This window comes from Juglans regia, chromosome 7, assembly GCF_001411555.2.
Source record: "Juglans regia cultivar Chandler chromosome 7, Walnut 2.0, whole genome shotgun sequence".
In the NCBI taxonomy this organism is placed as follows: Eukaryota; Viridiplantae; Streptophyta; class Magnoliopsida; order Fagales; family Juglandaceae; genus Juglans; species Juglans regia.
Window position 1 is genome coordinate 86,671 of NC_049907.1, and position 17,326 is coordinate 103,996.

Sequence of the window (17,326 nt, forward strand, 5' to 3'; positions counted from 1 at the left end):
TTTAAGTGTAGCTTTACTTTTGTGAAGCTCTGCGTTTTGGGCTGAGATGTTATGTAGTTAGAGGGTCAGTTTGGTCTTTTACATAGTAGTTTGTTAGTGAAGGGGAACACGCGTATTTACTATTTAGAGCACTAGCATTAGTTTCTCTATATGCATATGTAAAATCACATATTTTGGAGATTGATTTTGCATATCAAGAAAAACTTCCACATTAGATAATGCATCTTTGAACCAAATAATAATAAAATATTATTTTTTTTTTCCTAAAATTATTTTTCTTGATATGCTTCAAATAAGCAATTATCAAATTATTTTTTCTTGATATGCTTCAAATAATCAATTATCAATCTCGTTCGGTCTTCTTTGGTTGCTTTGCTGTTGAGAGAGAGATCAAATGATAAGAGAGAGAAAAAATAGTAAAATAATGTTTGGAGAGTGAACAATATTTCTTTAAATTTGAAAAAATACTGCTCATAACTATGCAAAATTTTAAAGATGCATAATCTAATACAGACTAATTTGAGAAGATATTATATAAATATAAAGATGAATATAAAAATGTATAGGCCATTACTAAAGCTCTTAGTGGGAGAAGGAAAAAGAAGAATAATTATCTCGAATCTGTTGAGTCTTAAATTGTAAGGAGGTTGGGTTTCCCTCAAGAAATCACTTATAAATAGAGTGTGGCTCTTTTGAGCAATTTTACAAACACCTTCCATCCGTCTCCATTCCATCACAGCGTCGTTATCTACTTTCCATACAAGATAACTTAACATTCTCTAAGAATCTCCCTAACAGAACTCGAATCAAGGAAACAATATATAGTTAGGAAGAAAGCCGTCTCTACGGCTCGTCGACTGTAGAGAGACCAGAGGCCATGAAGAAGAACGATTCTGATATCGGTAGTAATAATAGCAGAAGGTGGAAGCGTATGGAGCTCGGCTTGCTCATCCTCTACGCGATTGCCTTCTATTCCATCATCATTCGTCGATCCCTCCATCTCTCCCGCGGTAATCAATAGTTTATTTCAATTATCACTGATTTAACAAATCCAAAATTAATTTCCGAAGTTTTTTGATTCCGCAAAATCACAGATCTTTACTCCCAACTCCATGGTTTACGCCCCGGATGGCTCACAATATTTACTCAACGTCCCAATGTACTGTCTCCCTCCCCTTTCCTTATTTTTCTTTTGTTTTTCTTTTAAATTTTCCTTGGTGCAGGATATCTCGGATGCTCAATGGAGGAACTTTCGTGGAAATTTACCCGTTCTTACCGTTGTTTTTGGGATATTTACTCTGGTGGCCAATAAGTCGAGGGCTTATTTTGGTTTAAGAGAGAGGGGGATGTCCATTGTTTGGCTTTTTATTTCTTTGATATACCTCTCATATCTGCACGGGGCATGGTATGTGCTTTTCATTATAACTCAACTCAGTGCTTGAACAATATTTTAAACACTTTGTGATCCATGGCGTTTCTCTAATCTTCATAGATTTTTAATTCCTTCTTTATTTTTGTTTGTCTTGTTTATTTTCTGCTGTGCAGCATCCTATTCATCCTATCGATCGCTTCATTTAATTATCTTCTAGTAAAGGTTCGTTTCATGCAAGTTTGTGTACATCATGTAGCAAATAGTGCAATTAATAAGAAAATTATTCTACATAGAGAAAATAATTCAGTTTTCTTGATTTCTTCTTTGATTGTTTGGATAAAAATTTTGCCCGATCGATTTCTTTTTACTTTCATAATTTCATATTCTTGCATTCATAGATGATGATACTTATGTAATTCAATGATGTTAAACTCTTGCAACATCTAAATTAAATTGAGCACATCCCACTTGCCTCTTATCCATTCTCATTCGTTTCAGTGGGAGAGAAAGTCAAAATAGAAAAAAGTATATTGGGTTTAGAGGTAATCTGGCTCAAATTAATGACTTTCATCGTGTCAAGATGAGGAAGGGATATTTGTCTTTCTGCTAAATAGGATGCATTGAACTTATACAACATTAAATACTTATTTTGAATGTCAACTAAGTATCATAAGTACATTGCTCCCAGGCCTCGTGTGCCTATCCATAGTGCTACCTACCCTATACGGGATGGTAGCACCCTCACTCATCCCCTAATCCTGCCTAGGTGGAGTGACACTTTCTCCACCCGTCCCTAAAAAATTAAAAGCACAATGGTTGAAAACCAGAGTAATAAGGTGTGCACAAAAAAGTTCCGAAGTTCCTCCATTGTGTGCTCCCTATCTTCAAAACACCGACCATTCATTTCCATCCTAGTATACCACATAATGCACAAAGGAATCATCCTCCAAAATGCAGCCTCTTGAGGGATAGCCTTGAATATCCTTGCAGCAAGCTATTAAATCCACCCCCCTCAAAGGCATAACTCAAGCCACACCAATTCTTCTAAAGATCTTATCCCACAACACTCTTGTCACTTCGCAATGCGGTAATAAATGATCCAAAAATTCCCCATTCTTCTTGCACAAAAAACACCAATCGATAATAATTAGACCCCGCTTCCTCAAATTGTCCGTGCTCAAAATATTCTCGAGAGAGGAGGTCCATACTAAGAAAGCTACTTTGGAAGGCACACGAGACCCATGATTGCGTGTTGTGGATCTCTTCTTCAGAGACCCATGGTGCACAACTATGAGCCTCATATTTTGAGACTCATCGTTTTCGGAGAAAAAAGGAGGAGGAGGAGGAGGAGAAAGGTTTGTTATAACCCCGACTGCCCAAGCCAGGATAACAGGCAAGTTGCCCGCTCGTTGCCCTGCAGTCCAGGTAGTGGGCCCTTGCTACCCAGCCCTACCTATCCATTAGTTACTAGGTTCCTGACATAGTTCGGAAAGTCACTTTAAGCATTCTACTCGTGTTGATGATTCTTGCCCATTTGGTTTTATGGAAGTTAAGGGTTTAGTTTAATTGAGTTGAGTTCATCATTGCATATGAGTGAGTGTGTGTTTGCAAGCATTTTTTTATTTTTTAAATTCAGGCTTTCTTATTGGATTATGTCTAATCCTTTAGTTGGTTATTGAAATGTTCATTGCCATTGTTATCTACTAATGTTTCTAACTATTCTCATCTTATACTGAGTTTTTTTTTTCCTATAGATATTTGCACGAAAGAAGTACTTCTTGCTTGTAATATGGAGTTTCAATATCTTTTTTCTTCTATGCAATCGTGTTTATGGAGGGTATTCGTTCTCCATGATAGGGTGAGTTTTGCATGCTAGTTTATTAAATAATCATGTAGTTATTACAATGTGTGGTGCGAAGATCAACCTCTCATAGGGCTTTTTTGGATCTATTTGGCCTTGCTTGAGTTAAGGAAGCATCGGTGGCCAAGAATTTACAACTTTCAACTGGATATCCTCAATGGGTAGTGGTTTTTATCAGTGCAGCACTGGATTGGAAATGGACCTCATAAATGCATTCTAGGCTCGGTTGTTCTATGTGCATTGAGCTAGAACGGGGAAGACAAGATGCAATGGGCCATATCCAAGAGAGTGAAGTCAAGTTGTTCTATAGTGCATTGATTCCTCATGACATGTTATCTTCCCATGGAAGTTCATTTGGGGAAGTAATGCCTCCTAAGAATGGCCTCCTTTGTTGGATGGCTGCATTAGTGAAGATGCTTACCGTGGAGAACTAATGGAAGAGGCATGTTGTGATAATGGTGTGGTGTTGCATGTGCAAAAGGCTGGGGAAACTGCAGATCATCTTTTACTTCATTGACAGATATTTAGTGCTTTGTGTGAATCAGTTTTCGACATCTTTGGGTCAATATGGGTGATGTCGAGACAAGTGGTAGCTCTATTAGTGTGTTAAAATGGTCAATTCGAGAGTGAACACTGCTGAAGATCATGGGAAATGATTTCATTCTGCTTAATGTGGTACAGTTGGGTTAAAAGAAGTGGTTCGAGTTTTCAGCCCGTTTCAGGACTTTCTTATATCTTTTTACTTTCTCTAGTTAAGTATATCTGATGTGTACTCCCAGTGTGCTTTGATGGTACCTTTTTTTATCATCAATAAAAATTATATTATGGAAAAAAACTCATATATGCTATATCTACTTATCATGGCTGTGTTTCTATGCTGTGCTTAGGAAACAGTGGGCTTTTTTGGACAACTTCCGGGGTACCTTTAGATGGCATATATGCTTTAACTTTGGTATCTACTCAAACTCAAGCTTTTTGATTGTTAAGATTTGAGTTCCAATATTTTTCTTGGGTTTGGAATTGTTAGATTCATAGTTTGTGTAATCGGATTACATTTACATTTTTCATGCCATGTTGGTGGATGTTGCCTTGTTGGCAGACTTGCATCTGGACCAATGTTACTAAAGTTGACTATTATCGAGGAAAACTATCTCCAATGAGCAAATGATCTATACATTTGATAAACTTATGTGCCAAAACACTGCATTTGGTTACCCTAACACAGTTTTGACATCTAGTCCAATTGTTATGTTGTTAGCATTTCGTCAGTATTGTTTGTATTTCCCATAACATAGTAATCCACATCCCCAGACGACATTGATCTGACCTCTATAGCTCTCCTAATAACATGGTATGTAACAGTCTTACCAGTTTTATGTGCAGGTAAGCTCCCCATTGGTTCTTTCTTTATATCCAAATGAGGACAACCCAAGTTTTCATATTGCTGCAAATCACTTGACATGAATTTTATTGGACAATTGACTCTCTGATGAAGTGATAAAGTAATTCATTATTTAAACGGATAAAAAAAGACCTGGCAGTGAGAGGCAGAATTTATCAGATATTATTGAATTACTAAATCTGAGTTGCAGTTAGCTGTTGGCAGATAGAAAGTTTCTTTGGACTTAGTTTGTTGGTGTTGCAAATTATCTGATGGATGAGTTCAGGAACTGATTGATTTGAAAGAAGATAAGTTATTGTGACTAGGTTTATCCCTGTTTGAGTTGCTTTTGTTGTTCTTGAGCTGTATGTGTGTTCTCTAGAAATCTATTTTCTTTTGGTTCCTTCTGTTTTCTGGGATCCGAGTGTCATTGAATCATCATGGTGTTTAAAATTTTTGTACTCCTGGTTATGTGTTTGCCTTCTATGGTATAATCTTATGAGTTTAAAGCAGTAATCTGATATATCTATTTTATAGGTTTTAGTCAATACTTGTTAACGCATGCGGCAATGTATATTGACCCTTTAGATGTTTGAGCACCACATAAGAAGTTATAGCCTTTTTTTCTTCATAATGACAACGTGCACTAAGAAGGGAACCTCTTTACATCATATAGCCAGTGGAGGAGCTAGGATTAGCAGGACACTTTTTTGTCTTGATGTGACTAAATCAGTTGAAACTCCATGAAATTAGGAGTTTTAGCCTTGAAAATTTATTATAATGAGATTAAGAATGTGTAATCTGTCCATTGCAAGTAGAATCCTGACTCTTCATTCTGTTAAACAGTCTATCCAGTTAGTCAAAAGAAAACCACTTGATTTGTTTCTGTCTGGGGCCTACAAACAAGATTTTTCACATAAAATGGAAGCATAATTCGAAATTATAGGTTCTGACTTTTAGTTCTTCAGACATCAGCAACTAATGTTTCTTTATGTGGTTCTGTTTCAATTTTCATTTCCTGTTACAGTTGTTTTGCGGATGATAAGCTTTGGATATGATTACCATTGGGCAGATAAATATTCTCATTTTGATCAGAAGGTACATTTGTCTTTGTGACTTCCATTTTCTTCCTCCTTTTATTGTGTGGATCAGCCTGGTCTCTACTTAATATTCATCTACTAGATTTTTTTTTAGTACATCCTTTGTTCTTAAGCTATGCCTTGCATTTTCTAATAAATTTTTCATTACCCATAAAAAAAATACTCATCTGCTGGGTTTGTCTAATTGGGTTTTTTTTTTTGGGGTGACATTTAGATTTGTCTTTGGTGAGGGATCCTGGGTCAAATTTTGGCATGAAATTTGGTGTGGTGATATGACCCTCAAGATTGCCTTTCCTACCCTCTTCAGGATTGCTTATGATCAGTATGCTTCAGTGGCGGATCATCTGGACGGCTCTAGTGGATCTTTACAGTGGAATGTGCATTTTCTTTGAGATGCCCGAATTGGGAAGTGGGTGAAATTTCCAAAATTTTCAGGTTGCTGTATGCTTCAAGCATTGGCAGTGGTGAGGTGGATATGTTGCTTTAAATTCATTTTGGGAATAAGAAGTTCATGGTGCTATCCTTGTACATGGTTATGCCAAGTCGAACCATAACCTTGGAAATGCATTTGGAGGAGTAAGGTGCATCCCAAGGTTGCTTTCTTTGGTTAGATGACTTTCCATGGGAAAATTCTGACTGTGGACAATTTGAGAAAGCGTGGAGTCATTGTTTTGGATCGGTGCTATATGTGTAAAAAGTGTGGTTAAATCCGTGGATCATTTATTACTTCATTGTGAGGGGGGCAAGGGTTTTATGGGATGGGATTTTTTATAGGATTGGAATTGCATTGGTGATGCCTAGGAGGGTGGTGAATCTTTTAGCTTGTTGGAGAGGGTTTTAGGGTTACCCCCAAATTGCTGCCATATGGAAAATGATTCCTCTATGTCATATGGTGTATTTGGCTTGAAAGAAATGGCCAAACTTTTGAAGATTGAGAACGTCATTAGAAGAACTTATATGTTTTTATTTTCATACGTTATTTCTTTGGGCCCCTAAATCTACTATTGTTTTTTATGGGGCTAGTTTTCATGATTTTCTTGTATCCTTTTCCTAGCTCCTAACTTGTAACTAGGTGTTCTCTCTTGTATACGTCATGTGTACTTGAGCTACGCCTTATTACTTGATTCAATCAAATTTATTTTGCTTATAGAGAAAAGATTTTTGTCTAAGCCTGTGGCAATGATGGTTTACTCCCTCCATTCCACAATAAAACCTTTAGATTTCCTCCTTTTTTCTTTTGTTTTTTGATGAGTAAAAATATTATATATATTAAAAGGAGAAACCAAGTACACTGAATGTATACAAGAAAACACCTTGCCCAAAATGACCCAAGCCCATAAAAAAAAACAACAAAAAATACACCAGACCCGATCCCAACCCCTTGTTTCCCGTAGAACTAAAACTCTACCCGAACACCAACCCTAACACCTTGATTCCCCGTCTTCACAATGCCCTCCCTTTAGACTTTCCTCTAATAGAGCTACCACCCTTAGCTTCGTAGTTGATAGTAAAAAAAAGACGCTGTAACTCCCTGCTTTTCTTGAAACTTGATTTGGTCTCAAGGGTGTGGCTTGCCTCAATCGCAGTAATTAGTTCTTTAAATTGGTCTTCACATTTTCCATGTGAAATTCCCACGAACTGCTGAATCTTGTTAACTTTAGGCATAATCCAATCCGCTATTGGAGGAAGAGAGACTAGAGGAGCCACAATATCCCCAGACACAGTATCCAACTGCACTCCCGACTCTAGACATTCCTCTACACATGGCACCAGCGCTAAACCCATTGGTTCTCCAGTAACTCCATTTGTTCTCTCCAATGGTGTCGGGGTCTCCATTGGAGATTCTGGGGTGACAGCAAGTCCCTTCACCTCTGGGGTGATGGCGGATCCTACATCTCCTTTAGATCTCGACAGTACACCCTTTTCCTTCAACTCTGACGAGGGAGCCATAGTTTCTTCGGGGACCAAGGGTGTAATACCGACTATTGAACTATCTTGTGTTACACGAGGCGAATGACATTCCATTACTGATGTCTCTACGCCAATACCTGATGTAGACTCTACTTCAAATAACCCAGATTTCCTTTTGACCTGCCATACTCTCCTGGAGCTGGTTATAGGGACAGGGCCGAATCCAATCTTCCGTTTTCCTTTTTATGAGTTTAAAGGATTCAGGCTTATCTTGTTTCTTACCACCCTGTTGCCTCCAGTTGAAAGCCAATCTATTTTTGTAGACAAGAAAGCTACGTTGCCTTCAACTCGACAAGTTGGGTTTCCATCTGCTTTAAAGAATTGTGCATCTCAACAAGCTGGTCTTGAGGACCCCCCACCCTTTGAATCCCCGAAGCATGACCTGTCTTTAGAGCTGCCGCATGGGATCGCCTCACCACCGAGGATGTACTTAGGTCTTTATGCACCTCCAAGTTCTCCCTCTCTGCACCACCTTGTCCTTCTAAGTTGTCACTCCCTCTCTTGTCGAAGGAAAAATCACGCAGCACCTCCCCCATCCTTTTCCAGCCACTACCTCCCTCTTCATAAATGAAAATAAAATTCCTCCTCCCACCACCACCATACTCCTCCACCGCCATATAATGTCCTCGAGCATTTGAGCAGTGATGAGCCATGAAGCTGTGTCTACCTTCCCAGACAGTGGAGAAAAAATCTTGTTTCACATCCTTAGTGCACGCTTCCATGGCCTTGGCCAGCCACTATACTGTTGTTGAGCCTAGAACCAACTTAGATATCACCATTTGACTCCTTTCAGTAATGACCAACATGTTCCCCCCCTTCACCATTGTAAAGGATTTAGATTTTATGACCAACTCCATAGAAGAACCCATACTGACCCACTTCCCTTCTTCAACAACCATTTGTCATCTCAGAGAAACCAGATCAGAAATCCATTGGGCTTGTCTTGGACTCCAGGTCGTGCTCACTGTAAGCACTGCAAGCATTGCAGAGTCATGCTCACAGGAGACACAGAAGTACTCGCCGGAGCCTTTTGAGTCGACGGCACGACCAATGGAGCCTTCGGGAGGATCGCCAGAGTACTCTGAGAGACAATACAGCGAGATCTAGGTCGCCGGAGATTGGACCGACGCCGGACAGGCCCTCAGCGAAGTCGCTAGGTCTGTCGGCTTTATCTGTGATGACGGTGCGGTGTCTCTTGCCGGCAATGATGGGTGGCGGCAGATCTGGTTTCTAAGGATTTCACGCTTCGTGGTGGTTTCTCTCTCCTCAGGACCGATGCCGGATGGCCCTCAGCGAAGTCGCTGGGGCCCGTCGGCTTTGTCTGTGACGTCGTTGAGAGGTCACTTGCCGGCAAGGGTGGCGGTGGTTTCCTTAGGGTTTTACGTACGGAAAGAAAAAAAGAGGCTTCAGTCACTCCCAAGTCACCACAGGTTTTTTCCTTCTTTCTTTGTGCCATAATTTTGTATTTCTAAAAGGCTGAAGTTTTTTTTTTCTGTACTTTCAAATAATGCCCTATGTCATCAAATGAATTTTATGTTGAGATAAAATTTGATTTGAAGGGGGGGCAACGATGAAAAGAAATATGTGGTAGATAGGTGGGAAGACATTTGAAGCTGATTCCTGAAAATATGCTTTCTGAAGGTGCACATGATTCAGGGATGGAAGGAATATGATAAATGTCAAGCTTCCAACATTGTCCTTTCATTCTTTATTTTCATTTGTCTTTCCTTTCGTGCATTCATCATAACTTTTCATAAGATGACATGTTCATAAATATGCAACATCAAACATTTATAAAAACTTGCATTTTCTGATGTATCATATAAGATACAGAAAGAGGCTTCCAAGTAAAAGGTAACAATCCATGGCATATACTTGGAAACATTTGGATAAATCATGTGATTGAGAATTTGCCACCCACAATGGCATGATCATATCTACTTACCTCGCTTCCTTAGCCTCGTCATTCTACACCTCCTTAACGACCTAAGGAAAGCATTCACAACAAATTACTATTCACTTAAGGTATTTATCAGGTCTGTCTAAATGTTGCTTGCTACACTAAAGGGTAGATTTGATTTATCCTCTTTAAGTTACCAATAAAAAAGGTACCTATTTTCATACTTCTGATTGATTCCTTCCTTGAATGCTCATACAATGCCTGTATGTTCATTTTTGTACACATGGATGATGCAAATGTGGCTATTTTCATGCTTCTCAGAGTTTAGGCCACACACTATATACGATTAGTCTTTTAGGTGTTTTAAAGTCACTCTAAAGTTCCCTAGACAGATCCGATCATGGGCCAAAAGGGGTTTCAAAATGCCTTCATTAGTGCTGGCAGCAGTCATAAAAACTTAGGAAATGTGATTCAGTTTTGTTTCTTGAAAACAAACCATATCAGGTTTTCCTATCTGTAAGCAAACCCCCGACACAAAGGTGCTTATCCTCTTCATTCAGCCCCCTAAAATTCCATGATAGTATCTGGTAATTGCAGAAGTAATGTTGTCACAGATTTAACTCTTTACAACTTAAGAAGTAACTTTGTTGATATTCTCTTTCTGGTGGTTGCAGAAGCATATTCAACGTTGCGATATTTGCAAGTCAGGAAAAACTTGCTACCAAACTTTGCAGGTTAGCTTGCTTCTAATTAACTGTGAGCAGCAACATCGTAGTTTCTGGATGCATATCAGCTATCATCTGAAGGATCCCTTTATTTTTAATTATCAGAAAATATCCTTGTTTTTGTGACTTTTGGTATGTTCCCCCCAGGAGAGAGGCGTTCAGAATGGCAAGTATGCGTACAGCACATACATTTGTTACTTGGTATATGCTCCCCTCTACCTTGCTGGGCCAATTATAAACTTCAATGCATTTGCATCACAGGTTTGACTTTTCTGTTGATTATATTTTTTATTCTCTCTTTTATTTAGTGTTTCATTTGTATAGAACTTGTCTTTGTGGTTTCCTTTATGGTTGAGGTGAATTCTCAGCCTGCTGTAAAATATTTTCTTCTCTCAGAAATTTTGTGAAATAGGTACAAAGAAAGGGTTACAGCCCAGCACATGGGAGGTATGAAATTTAACACCTAAAAAAGACATAAAAATTCTAATACCCGAGGTTTAGTACATCTAGAAACTCAATTATAGAAGTAAATGTGAAGCAACAATTTTTAGCCATCTAAATGAAACATAAACTTAAACGACTTCAAACCCAGGACTGAGTTATCATAGTCTTTAAATGTGCAAGCTTTCCATGATGCGGGTTCCTTTGTCTCCACAAACACCACATATGGCACAATTGTATGACCTTCTGAGCCAGACTATCAGCCTGCCTACAAAATCTCCCATTCCAACAAATTTGTGTCCATGCTATCTCCATGCCTGCAAGATCTGTCATTTTACCAAGCCAACATATCAAGCACCATATTGGGAATAACACAAGAGCTTGCTTTCTTTGTTACCTATCGCTTGTGCCCGCTCTCAATAAGGTAAGCTTCATGGTCCAATTCATACTTTATTTTGATGGATAGGATAAACTTTATTAAAGAAAAAAGGGATGTTGTCCCTGTATGCAGAAAGTATACACGAACACACTCAACTACAAAGGTGAAAAGAGCCATGAAATACTGAAATTAGAACTAGAAAAGAGAACACCATACAAGCAGCCATATTTTCACAAGGGGTGTTTGGCATATAAACTCAAATCCTAACAGTACGCTTCAGGTATCTGATCTTTTACTCGAGTTTATAAGGATAGTTCATTTTTAATATATTTAGATCTGTCTCCTGATGTATCCAGAATATTATTGAACTGTTGAGGTAGACCCAACTTTCTTGAATTTTCTACTTGTCACTAACCAGGATTTTTTCCCGTGCTTCTTTAAACTACAGTTTGTATAGCATATGTATTAGTGGATAATCAACCTAACTGGATATCAATTTATCTACTTTTGATAACTTGTCTTTTATTAGTATGTATCAGAAGTCAGATACTCATCAAGTTTCTGTATTGCAATTTCCTTGCAGCTAGATGTGCGTCAGAATAATTATTCAGCCAGAGATAAAACTCATTATGGTTTACGTTGGATATTCAGTCTTGTCCTAATGGAGCTAATGACACATCTATTTCATTATAATGCCTTCGCAACAAGGTGAGTCTCTTAGAAACTGGAGGATAATTTTTTTTTGTCTAGTCTTATTTTCTAGTAGTAACATTTGTTTCTGCACGATAGTGGCTTGTGGAAACAGCTAGCTCCTATGGACGTATTCATTATCGGATATGGGGTAAGAGTTGAAGATTATCATGTTACTGTTTTTTGTGATTAGATTCTAGGGCATACAAGTTATAGAGTCCATGTTAGTCTTTCCTGAGATCAACTGTATTATTTGAGAATGGATCCCTTTCAAATATTGTATGTAGCAGTGTGAATAGAATTTAGATTCCCATAATTTTATCAAGATTTGATGTTTGGAATTTTCAGTACAACTAAAGATCCTCTAATTTATATCCTTCATGACATCCATGATTTGCAATCGGTATACCTTATGGAATATAGCCTCATATTCTCAGTCTATATACAAAGTACCCTTAGGCATAATGCAGTGCAGGTGGCTCCTAGAATAATCCGCCAAAAAGAAGTCAGGAATTGGGAGATAATACAGTTTTCCATAATACTTATGAGCCACACGTTGTTGTGGAACTTCAAAATTATTCACTTCAGTGAGTATGATACTGAGAAAATTTGTTTTACAAGGAACTATCCATATTTTAAAGCTTAAACATCTATTTGTTTTACTTAAAAAAAAGTAAGGCATATCCATAAAAACAAAAAAGATTTCCACTGCCTGGTGAGCAATTATGCTTCTACATAAACAAGGAAATGATATTACTTCTCTTTTTTGAGTTTTACCTTCTGAGTTGTAGGATGTATTTTGAATTTCCCCCATTCACTGACAGAATGCATGTCATACTTTCTTTATGATGATCAGGTCTTAAACTTCATGTGGCTAAAGTTTTTTCTCATCTGGCGCTATTTTCGATTTTGGTCACTGGTATGTTAGTTGCAGTTATAATTTTTTTGCTTCATTTTTAATACTGAATTAAGTATTTTTTATCAGCAAACAAATTATTGATCATTAGAATAGGCAAAAGCCCAGATATATGGGACATATACAAGAGCATCGCTTGTGCGAGCTAGATTAGAGATACAAGAAATTCATGGAAGGCCATTCCATAAAATCAATTACAACCGACCAATGGGATAAAGTACTGAAAAAAAAAAACTATAAGCTCATCAATTGATCGCTCTCAATCTTCGAAGCTTCCTTAGGACCATCTTCCATATTGCTGCAATCTGAGAGTTACTCTTAAGACCTCTCCAAGAAGCTAGGAGATCGATCGCCTGTCTTGGCATCACCCAAAGCTAGTCCCACTAGTGAAGAAATCATTCCATAAGATCATGGCAATCTCGCCATGAAATAATAAATGATGAGCGGACTCCCCACTCTTTTTGCACATACAACACCAATCCATAACAATGAGTTGGCGTTACCTTAAATTGCAAAGTGAGGATCTTTCCCAAAGAAGCTGTCCATTCAAATTATTAAGCTTTCTTTTACATCTTCATTGTATTGTATAGCCCTAGATTAGCTTAATGTGAACTTTAGTTGTAAGAAGTTTTAAGTTTTGGGCATTGACGGCTGAGTACAGTGGGGGAAAATCTCATTTCTTGTAATTATGCGCCTGTAGATATGTGGTATTGAAGCCCCAGAGAATATGCCAAGGTGCATTAATAATTGCCACAACCTGGAAAGCTTTTGGAAAAACTGGCATGCTTCCTACAACAAATGGCTTGTGAGGTGCAACATTCACTCCTTTACTTTTGTTTTCTCATCTAATCCTGTCTTTGACTATGTCATGTATGTCTCATAAAGATTGCAATTTTAGGTATATGTACATTCCTCTAGGGGGATCTCAGAAGAAGCTACTTAACGTATGGGTTATATTCACATTTGTTGCCATATGGCATGATTTAGAGTGGTAATCCTAGCTTTCATAGAGTTTTTTCTTCTTAATTATTTGTTTCTATTTGGTAAAATAGAAGCAGAAGATAGTTCAATGCTGCAACTCTTCTGAGCTCTTATTGTCTTTGACATTAGGAAGCTTCTTTCATGGGCATGGTTAACATGCTTGTTCTTTGTTCCAGAAATGATGCTAAAATCAGCAGCAACTACATTTCAGGTGATACATGTCTATCTGCCACATCTATTTGCCAGAAATTACTTCATTTTAGTAATTGTGTTGCAGTTGGCTAGTTTTGTTTTTTTCCCAACAAGAATCATATTATGTGTTTTCAGAAAAGTAGAAAATTTTCCTATCACTATGATTTGAAATACGAGTCACGACTCATTTAACCTGAAAAAAATACGGGTACCATGGAATGACTTTCAATACTAATTATTATATCCACTCTGGTTGAGATTATTTTTCTTTCTTTTTTCCCTTCATTTTTTCCTAATTTTCTTGCCAACCATAAGAAGAACTTGGTTCCTTCACCCTAGACTTGTGTTGTGTAGTCTATGCAGTAAGAATAACAAGTGGTTGAGTGGATTTATGATCGAGCAACTATTATAAGAGATGACAGGGGGTTACCACTGAGGTACATGGGATGTTTGCAAGTGAGTACATTTGGATACCAAAATAAGAAAATAAAATAGAAGGAACAGAAACTTATCTCAGGAGAGAAACAATCAATAGAATCCATAAGAGAATACAGCCTAGTGGAGGAGGAAGAGGTGGACATCCATAAGCAGCTTGCTAAAAACTCATCTTGAGTTGGAAGATAGATTCACCCCTTGGAAGGCCCTTTTATTCATTTCTGTCCAAATACTCTACACTAGACACAATCAACCTGCCATGGTGAAGCCTCCAGATTTGTCCTTCTTAGAAAGCCACCGTTTTGATCTCCATCATCTTCATTTTCATATGAAAGAATCTCATGCCATTTGAGAGTTCAAAAGCAAGTGGTCACCTTGGTGCTTGAGTATGCTTATATTATACCGATCTTTCACATTTATGGTGGAGTCAATAAGAGATGGTAATGGTGGTGCTTTCATTTTGAATTGAAAATGTCTCTACTAGGGATAAAAGATGCAACCTTTGCAAAAGCACAAAAGAATCACACCTAGATGAAGACCTTTTCTTAGGAATGGCTGAATAGAGATCTCTGTTGGTGCACTAAAACATCTCTATTTGATTGTTACTGTTGTTATTGTTGTTTGTGCTTTCATTGTAGGTATATACTGTAACATTCTTATCATGCTTTTCTTAAAATTTCTTTGTACTCTGACAGCATTTTGAATATTTATTTTCTACTCTATTTAATTGTCAGGTTGACAGTGCTTTTGGGGAGTTTGTTTTTCGAGAACTTAGAGCCCTTGCCGGTGCTATCACCATTACTTGTCTCATGGTCTGTCCTTGCACTATGCTTATAGCAATACCATAAAAAATACCTATCAAAAGGATAAATGTTATATTCCCTAAATTAACATGCAGTAACTGGCAAGTACTTAATTAGTCTGTGATACTTGTCTAAACTGGTAATGTATTTGGTGAACTAGTAACTGGTAGGTAAGAGCCATTGCCATTAGATACTTATCAAAAAAAAAAAGAGCCATTGCCATGAGAATAATTTTGAGTTTCCAATTGAGGAGGCACTATGTCCAGGATCTTTGTTCTGAAAATTTCCTAGAAACTTATCTGATTTCTTGTAAATTATATCAAGACAATGATAAAAAATAATAATTCTGAAGCGTCTCTTCTTTTGATTCAGGCTTTAAAATAAAGAAGATATTATCTTTGCTTTCTTTGAGCAAAGAAATGATGCCTTTCCACTCTTGAAAATGTTGAAACCTAAGTCAGTTGTTCTACGTAATCTTTGTTGGATACCTAGGTGGGCAAGGACAAGGTAAATGGTCAATATGAGTTGCATTGCACGCAAGTTTAGTAAGTGAAGGAAATAGCAAATAAAAATTGAAACCTCTGCATCCACAAATTCTTGGTACTACTTCAGCATTTAGTTAACTCCTGGCAATTGTAAGAAGTTTTTACTAAGAAATATTACAGTTAATTTTAACACATAGGAGGGATCATTTGTCAATCACATATAGTGCACATGTGCATAAATATCATTTCAACTACTTCATTATGTAAAATATAGTTACCAAACTGATAATAATGAAAAAGCAGTGTCTTAACAGTGTTATGAAAATATGGTAAATGCTAAATAAATATAGATGTCGTATTCAAATGCCTATCCCCACATGCATTACCTCTCAAACGGTCGTTGTGTAGGTGGCAAACCTTGTTGGTTATGTTATTGGACCATCGGGCATGAATTGGTTGGTATCACAATTCCTCCAAGAAGGTATGCCAAAATATCATATCCTTTTACGTAGGTTTCTTTGTTTGCCCTCACAAATGTAGATTTGGCGTTAATGCAAACTTAAATCATACAGGACTGTCTGTTCTGGGTTTCATGTTTTTGACATTTTATGTTGGGACAAAGGTAATGGCTTGGAAAGTATTGTTGTAAGTTTGATCTTTTGAGAGAATTCTTGGCACCTTGAGGATCTGGTTATTAATAAGCATTTTTCTGCACCCCCCTTTTTTTGTAGCTTATGTTTCACATTGATGATTCGAAGCCGACAAGGCACTAAAGCAAGTGGCCTGTGAAGCTTCACTAGGTATCCCACTGCTGAATGTTGACGTGGCCGAAATTAGCAAGTGAAATTGTGGGCATGACTCGGACATGAACTATTATTATTAGTGATAAGGGTATTAATTATTCATGTTGATGACCTCCAGTTATTTCGGAGATTTTGCTGTACAATCATGGAGTCTGGTTGAGAGCAAGAATTTAGTGTTGTACATTCTCTTGTATCGTTTTTTTTTTTCTTTTTTGAGTCACTTTTGGCGGGATGGATTGGATTAGCTGGATTGTGTTACATCGATTTCGATTGGACTACAAATTTTATTGCATAATTTTTATCCTAATACTATATCTGGAAGGAAAACACTATAGATACAGAGAGATTTTACAAAGGAATCCTACACACTAATGTAGCACTTTACCAGTGTGTCACGTCTCCGCCTATTTTTTTTTTTTTTTTTTTTATTTCTTTTCCTTTCTCCCCCTCCCCTCGTTCCTGCCCCCTGCCATCTCCCCGTGCCCACTCTCTACGCCAGCCATGGTTGTCGATGACCACCTCATGGTTGATAGAAGATGTCGGCAATCTAAGCGGCACCATCGACGTGGAGTGCCGATAAGGAGGTTACCGAAAGAGGGAGGCGCTGTTCGGGGAGAAGGGAGAGAGAGAAGGGCTCGGTGGCTGGGGGAAAGGCTTACGTCGATGAGGGGCTGGATGCGATGGTGTAGTTGGGCTGTGATGGCATTGCTGGCAGCGGTGAGAGGGAGAAGTTGTGTGAGAGGAGTTCGATTTCGGGAGAAGGAGAGGGAGAGGGGTTGCACTGTGGGGGATTAGGTCTGGTCATCGGTGAGGGGGAATGGCTGCTGGTGGTGGCCTGCAACGCTGTTGTGTCTGGGAGACCGAGTCGTGTGAGGCGCACGGCTGAAGGGG

General features: G+C 38.1%; 1 protein-coding gene across 3 annotated transcripts; it reads left to right on the forward strand.

Annotated features, from left to right (window-relative positions):
- The first annotated feature begins 617 nt into the window (after positions 1–617).
- LOC108980963 (putative membrane-bound O-acyltransferase C24H6.01c) lies at positions 618–16,742 on the forward strand. 3 transcript variants are annotated; one of them, XR_001994501.2, is made up of 19 exons: positions 628–1,010; positions 1,095–1,159; positions 1,224–1,405; positions 1,546–1,594; positions 3,127–3,230; positions 4,121–4,185; positions 5,642–5,712; positions 10,260–10,319; positions 10,458–10,571; positions 11,714–11,838; positions 11,920–11,971; positions 12,677–12,739; positions 13,437–13,546; positions 13,635–13,727; positions 13,847–13,928; positions 15,079–15,156; positions 15,520–15,654; positions 16,041–16,113; positions 16,205–16,236. XR_001994501.2 is itself a non-coding variant. In XM_018952058.2 (19 exons), the coding sequence occupies exons 1-19, from the start codon at positions 878–880 to the stop codon at positions 16,403–16,405; spliced, it is 1,611 nt and encodes a 536-aa protein (XP_018807603.1). In that variant the 5' UTR covers positions 631–877; the 3' UTR covers positions 16,406–16,742. The 3 variants fall into 3 exon arrangements, 2 of the variants coding, with proteins under 2 accessions (XP_035547775.1, XP_018807603.1); XM_018952058.2 differs by lacking the exon at positions 15,520–15,654 and adding an exon at positions 16,364–16,742 and having other exon boundaries at positions 631–1,010; positions 16,205–16,254; XM_035691882.1 differs by lacking the exons at positions 1,095–1,159; positions 15,520–15,654 and adding an exon at positions 16,364–16,742 and having other exon boundaries at positions 618–1,010; positions 16,205–16,254.
- The last annotated feature ends 584 nt before the right edge of the window (positions 16,743–17,326 follow it).

Bases quoted from the DNA above. Each gene is read 5' to 3' on its own strand.
- LOC108980963 (XM_018952058.2), top strand. From the start codon at position 878: ATGAAGAAGAACGATTCTGATATCGGTAGTAATAATAGCAGAAGGTGG. The intron at 3,231-4,120 runs GTGAGTTTTGCA...TGCTGTGCTTAG, and splicing joins TATTCGTTCTCCATGATAGG to GAAACAGTGGGCTTTTTTGG. The intron at 13,728-13,846 runs GTAATCCTAGCT...CTTTGACATTAG, and splicing joins ATATGGCATGATTTAGAGTG to GAAGCTTCTTTCATGGGCAT.